Source organism: Phacochoerus africanus, chromosome 6, assembly GCF_016906955.1.
Source record: "Phacochoerus africanus isolate WHEZ1 chromosome 6, ROS_Pafr_v1, whole genome shotgun sequence".
Lineage (NCBI taxonomy): Eukaryota > Metazoa > Chordata > Mammalia > Artiodactyla > Suidae > Phacochoerus > Phacochoerus africanus.
Window position 1 is genome coordinate 86430340 of NC_062549.1, and position 6000 is coordinate 86436339.

At 40.8% G+C, this 6000-nt stretch overlaps 1 protein-coding gene across 5 annotated transcripts in view; it reads right to left on the reverse strand.

Annotated features, from left to right (window-relative positions):
• PBX1 (PBX homeobox 1) overlaps positions 1-5233 on the reverse strand; it is a 348477-nt gene extending 343244 nt beyond the window's left edge. For 4 of the 5 annotated variants that reach the window (XM_047784036.1, XM_047784034.1, XM_047784035.1 and 1 more), the window contains exons 1-2: positions 4313-5233; positions 995-1068 (exon numbers count right to left, since the gene is read on the reverse strand). In XM_047784036.1, the coding sequence (XP_047639992.1) occupies positions 995-1068; positions 4313-4503 (265 nt within the window). In that variant the 5' untranslated portion in view covers positions 4504-5233. The remainder of the gene's footprint in view (positions 1-994; positions 1069-4312) is intronic. The other variant, XM_047784033.1, reaches the window with a different exon arrangement.
• Between the last annotated feature and the right edge of the window lie 767 nt (positions 5234-6000).

The following is a 6000-nucleotide window of genomic DNA, read 5'->3' on the forward strand; positions in this document are numbered from 1 at the left end:
ATAAATAGGATGTCAGGTACTTTGCACAGCTCTAAAGCGAGCGAGCGAGCAAGTCAGAGGCCAGCAGAAGCTCCCGCTTTATATAACCACCCCTTCGTTCCTCATCTTTATGCCCTGGTTTCAGATTGCCTTCTCAACTCTTTCTTTTTTTTACTAGGGAGAGATGCACCCACTTCGGAAAAATTAAGGATTAAAATAAACAAACAAGAGGATGTGGCTAAATGTCCTTCCCAGAGCATCTGTTGTTTAAGAACACCTCTGATTGATGACTGCTATTTTTTAATTGTTGCTTTAAAATTTAAATGCCCCCCTGGGATGTGTTATAAGTGTGTTAGTCCATGATATGAGGTATAGAAAGTAGAAAAACAACAGAATGAGTGATCTCAGGGCATTCAATTCTCCTAAACCCAGCGATTCTCCCGGCTATAAAATCACAGGGCACTCAAATACCGATAACCTGATGTTGTGTAAACTCGCTCCACAAAGGTATTTGACAACACTTTGTCCAGAATCTCTAGTCTGCTGCTTCGTGTAATTACACGGGGGAAAAAAAAAAAAAAAAAAAAGCAAAGGTAACTTTCAACAGTTTAGCCCCCCTCTGCCCAACTCCAAAAAAAAAAAAAAATGAGTGTTTTAAAAGATGGGCCAAAATATATTCCTTCGGCAAATGGACTTTTACTTTCATATTTTTCCCTCAAAGTCACATCATTCTACACATCTCCCTTCAGAACCTCTATTTTAGCCTCAATTTCCAAGAGGCCAGGAATAGAGTTAAGGCAAATAAAACCATAATGCCTGATAATAACTGTCAAAGAAACTTGGTGCTTTCTTTTACAGGAAGCAGGGCTGGGAGGACTTGCTATTGGAATATGCGATCAATTTTGAGTGTACTTCCATTCTGAAATTTTAATATTTCAATAATGGGTCAGTGATTGCTGGTTAAGTGAGTCAACTGGCCAAAGAAAATGCTTAAATGTTGGAATCTCATTCCTACCTGTTTTTTCTTTGATTTCACACAAGACATTAAACAAGGCAGGCTTCATTCTGTGGCAGTTTAAAGCATGTTTTCTGCAAGAAAGAAACAACAACATAATAGCTTAGGTGGACTTTCAAGATCAAACTGCTGATAATGCAGAGGGGGGGACAATTTGAACATTTAGCCAAAATTATATACCAAGTATAACTCTGTGGCATGCTTCAACTGTTTTATGACTTAATATACAGGGTCCCACCATCGAAAAAGAAATAATGTTAATTAGCAGGGAGAGAGTAGGGATTTAACTACAGAACAGAACTAACCTCAATTGTGCCCATTTAGGAAGAGTTTCGGCTTTTTGTTTTTTTGTCTTTTTCATAACTAGTTTAATCAAAGTGGAATTCTGAACACCAATAATCCTATCCAGGGCAATGAATACGGCAAAGCCAAATGCATGGGTTAACAGTTTTGTATAATCTATGCAACCACCACAGCCTAGGAGCTGTCTGCTTCTCGGTCTGTGTGTGTGTTTTCAAATTTAATTCATCCATGTGTTCGAATTCATTCCGCAGATGCCCCTGTATTCTCATAAACACAAGATGCTTGAAAGGTCTTCTGAGTAGAACTGTCAATTTATAAAATTTCAGTCCCCAAGTTAAAGAGTATGGAAATGCATTGCCAGGGGGCAAACATACCCATATGGGGAATAAATTCATTTCTCTGTGTTCACATTATGCCTCTTGTGCACACACTGCTTATTTGCAGGTGTTGAAATTCAATTATTTACAATTAGGACCTTGCACCCAATGGGGAAAAAATAAATACAATTCTGCCTTTAAGATTAGTGATTTACCTGGTTCTTATGTGTATTTGTATTCAGAATGTACTTGAGGAACAAAACAATACCTTTTCCTTCATTTTACTCTGGAAGCACTTAGCAGAAGGATGTTGTTTTGGAAACAAAATGCTGATCATATCAGCTATTAGTTAAGGGAATTCTGTTTACTAACTAAAATTAATGTGTAAAGATAAATGGAAACCTCTGGCACTCAAGACACATGCAATTCTTTTTAAACCCCTTTGAAAGTTAAAAAATAGACACACGTTCTCAGGAACAGAAACCAGAAGCATACTCTGTATACTGTACAGCAAAGGAGTAATAAGCTCAAAATTCTAGAGTCTCAAAATAAACATACTCATTGTGTCTAAACTATTAATGGCTCACTATGAGATAATAAATGTACATTATGAAGATGTGACCAAGAAAAGGAAAAACCTGGTCAAAGTATTTGATGAGTTACATTGTTAAACCAAAAAGAAAAGCTTAGTGTTTAGTGCTCATGAGGGGTGAGAAAAAAGGTAAAAAAGACTTCAATGTATCAAGACATCTTTCTAGGCCTTTTAAGAGTTTTCATTAATTGTTTTCTTATATAAAAGACTAAGTGCAAAAACAAATAACAACAACAAAAAATCCACAGGGCTTTACAGAAATATTGCATTGCCACAGAACATTAATGGGGCTATAGAAGAAGAGAAAATTTCCCTATACCAAAATTGTGTCTGATCTCTCTCAACATCTAGGCCATTAAGGGGGAACCCGCCAAGCCAAGGCTGTCCCCAGTTGTACAAAAAGGAACAGGGACTAAACATTAGAAAAGTGGTGACTTTCCAGTCTTACAGCCCCTTCGGCTGTACAAACTTGTTATTAAAGCAGTTTATTGGTATGTCTGAGTTTATTTTTCTGGAACAATGTAATGGAGAAATCTGTTCCAATTCCAAAAGAGATTGCCAGTGGGAAATCTTCCACTTACCATACCTATTAGCTTTTCTCCAGATAATAAAATTCAAAAAGAGCACCAATTAATTTTTGAAAACTTTCCCCTCTTTAAAAAAAATTGAGAATAGTTCCAGTCTTTGAACCTTTCCAAGTTTTCCAGCACCTATAAACCTCAAGACTTTTGAGTTTACATGTTGCATGTGCTTACAGCTAAAATAAGAGTGTAATTCATAACATCCATGCTTTTAACTGCTTCTTCTCATTTTCTCAACTCAAATTCCTATTTCTCTTAGACCAAAACAATATAACAATGTCTCCTCCATATAACTAAGTCTTTTGAGGTAGAGGAACTGTGTATACATGATTAAAAAAAAAAAAAAAACTACTTCTAAGATTTAACAAAGCTGGGTAATTGTAATGACATATGTGGTCATTAGATTTTTAAAAATTCTTCCTCTCCAGATCGACCTTGGGCAAGCAGTTGGTGGGTTGCCATTTAGTTCATGTTTTATTTTGAAAGAGAATTTACTGTAAAATCCTACAGGGGAGAACTATATACCTGGCAGTGGATTAAGTTGAGAAGCTACACAGCTTCTTTATTATGTTTCCTTAATGAAGATCTTTCTGTCCTATAGGATTGAAATACAGAAAATGCACACTTGCCTTCATTTCTATTTTAGTGGCATCTAAGTGGTCCTGAAAGCATGGGAAAAAGAGCATGCTGGATTTTCTCCCCCCACCTCTTTTTAAAGGACCATACCACGGAAGGTTAGTAAACCGACTCAAATTAAGAGACAATAAAGTTACACTACATATCTAAGCCTCCTAAACCTAACAAATATGTTTAGAAGCAAAATTTTCTCTTCTTTACATCAGCTTTTTCTGAAACAGAATTAAATGAATGTAAAATATTTTCTGGAGGACTGACAACTACTGACAAAGAATTACCCTGCTTTTTCTTTTCTTTTTTTTTTTTTTAATAGGGAGAGAAAGGGGGAAAGAAAAAATAATTTTGGAGGAGTACGTCAAGAAAGAAAATTCAAAGTCTCTGATTTAGGTAAGGAGTCAACTAAATTTGCAAATAAAGTGTTCTTGGGACATTTTATTTTGTAATGTTACGGAGTCCCTCAACAAGAAGGCATGGAATGCTCTTCAAAACTTGACAATTCTGCTCTCTCTGGATACTTTTTTAAAGCAGTAAAAAGTGCCGAGGGCCGCTTTTGGATCAGTTGCCAGTATTTTTTGGCGTGCTTGAGTGTTTGTATGGCTATATAGGAATACCTCTATATTCACACACACACACATACATACATACACTATATATATATAAATATATATATATATATACACACAGCCACATCACGGCATGGGAGATTACACTTTCGATAACAACGCTCCTCCAATTTTTACTCCTCCGCCATACAGTTGCTCGTCAAAATGGGCAAAGAAATAACATTTAAAAAGAAAGCGCTGTGGTGATTCGGTTCCCATTGTTTCCCCCTGCGAGAGGGAGAAAAACAAAAAACCCCAAGAAAGGAAAAGAAAAGCCTCCATCTCACCTGGCCTGCGCCTCATCCAAACTCTGGTCTGTGATGGTCATAATTTGCTGTAAAATGTCTCCAATGTCCTGCTTCCTCCCGCCCTCCCCCTCGGTCCCTCCGGCCCCATCCTGCAAGTGCTGGGACAGGCCGGGGTGTCCGGCCATCCCGACCCCAGCATGGGAATGCATCAGCCTGGGCTGCTCGTCCATCTCCAAAGGCAACGGCAGCCCCCGGCTCTTCCTCTTCTGCTCCTCGGCTCGGCTCCTGGGAAGCACCAAGGCTTTTTATCCTTCAAGCTGTCTTCAGATCCTTTTCAGGATAAACAGGGAACGGGAAAAAAGAAGACCAAAAGAAAAAAAAATCCCTTTGCCTCTTTAGAGGATGGTGGGAGGATGGGGAGTGGGGAGGGGGAGGGGGGCGTGAAGGGGTTGCGGGGTGAGGGTGGGGATAAGGGCTGGTGGGGAAGGGTGTTGACTCCAAAAAGCAAGAAAAATAAACCACCTTCCCACTTGACGAAAAGAAATCAGAGCTGGCTTTTGGTTTTTCAGTCCGGTCTCCTTTGCAAGGCAGAAATGGGCTCCAGGCGCTTAAATCTGTGGCTTAATCCTTTTGCAAATATGCATTGATCGGGAGAAAGGAGAGGAAGGCAGGGGGATTGCAATGCAAACTTTCCCCCCCACCCCCCGCTGCCCCCCACCCCCACTCCGGGCCAGAGTGATCTCAAAGGGGGTGGGCTGTTGCAAAAGCCAGATCTCCCCCAGCCGCGGCGGCAGGCAGAGCACAGGCTCTCTCCTCCTCCGTGTCTCTGCAAACTCCAGCAGCCCCGTCAGCCTCCTGCTTTTGTTTAGCTCAGGCTCAGGACTCCAGAAACATACACAGAAAAACCACAGCCTGAGAGGAGGAGGACGAGAAGGAGGAGGACGAGAAGGAGGAGAGGGGAGGGGGCAGAGGAAAGAGGGGAGGGGGCGGGGAAGCCGTGAGGCGGGGGAGGGAAGGAGGGAGGAGGGCACCATGAGCCCCGCCCCCTCTTTCTGATTGGTCATCAGAGAAAAGACGGTCCCCACCTCCCCCTACTTTCCTCCCTGCGCCTCCTCCTCGGCCTCCTTCGGCTCCTCCTCGCCCGGCGGCCTGTCAATCAGAGTTCAGAGGTGGGCCGGGAAGGAGGCCGAGCTAATACCAAGTCTCCAGTCCTTAAAGGTGCAATGATACCGTAGCACCAGCTCAATTAGTTGGTGCCCACTTTTCTTGCTTGTCTCACTTAGAGTCCGTCCTTGAGGAAAACGTGGCTCCACTTAAGTGCAAACGTATAAAATTAATGGGAAAGAACGCTGACGGTGTGGATCTCCCCCTCCAACCTACGTTTTTCTTTTGCTGTAACCTTGCCGTTTAAAACTTGATCCTTTTAAGTCGTTAGACCTCAGGGAAACTTGAGAGTGAAAGTCTGTCAGCACGAAGTTCTTAGGAAACACAACTGAACTGTTAATATAATGTTCAATAACATATAATAAATAGCAAATATAAAAATAGATTTAAAAAAACTCACAACAGAGTTCAAAGTAATGTTGAACTGTGACATTTTTGTTGCATGCAAGCTAAATTATGGATATGAAACAATAATACTGAGGGAGAAAAGATTAATAAATAAGTTCACCGAAACTAATTCAACATCTCTCTCTCTCTTCCCCCTGGGGGAAATTAGTTATTTG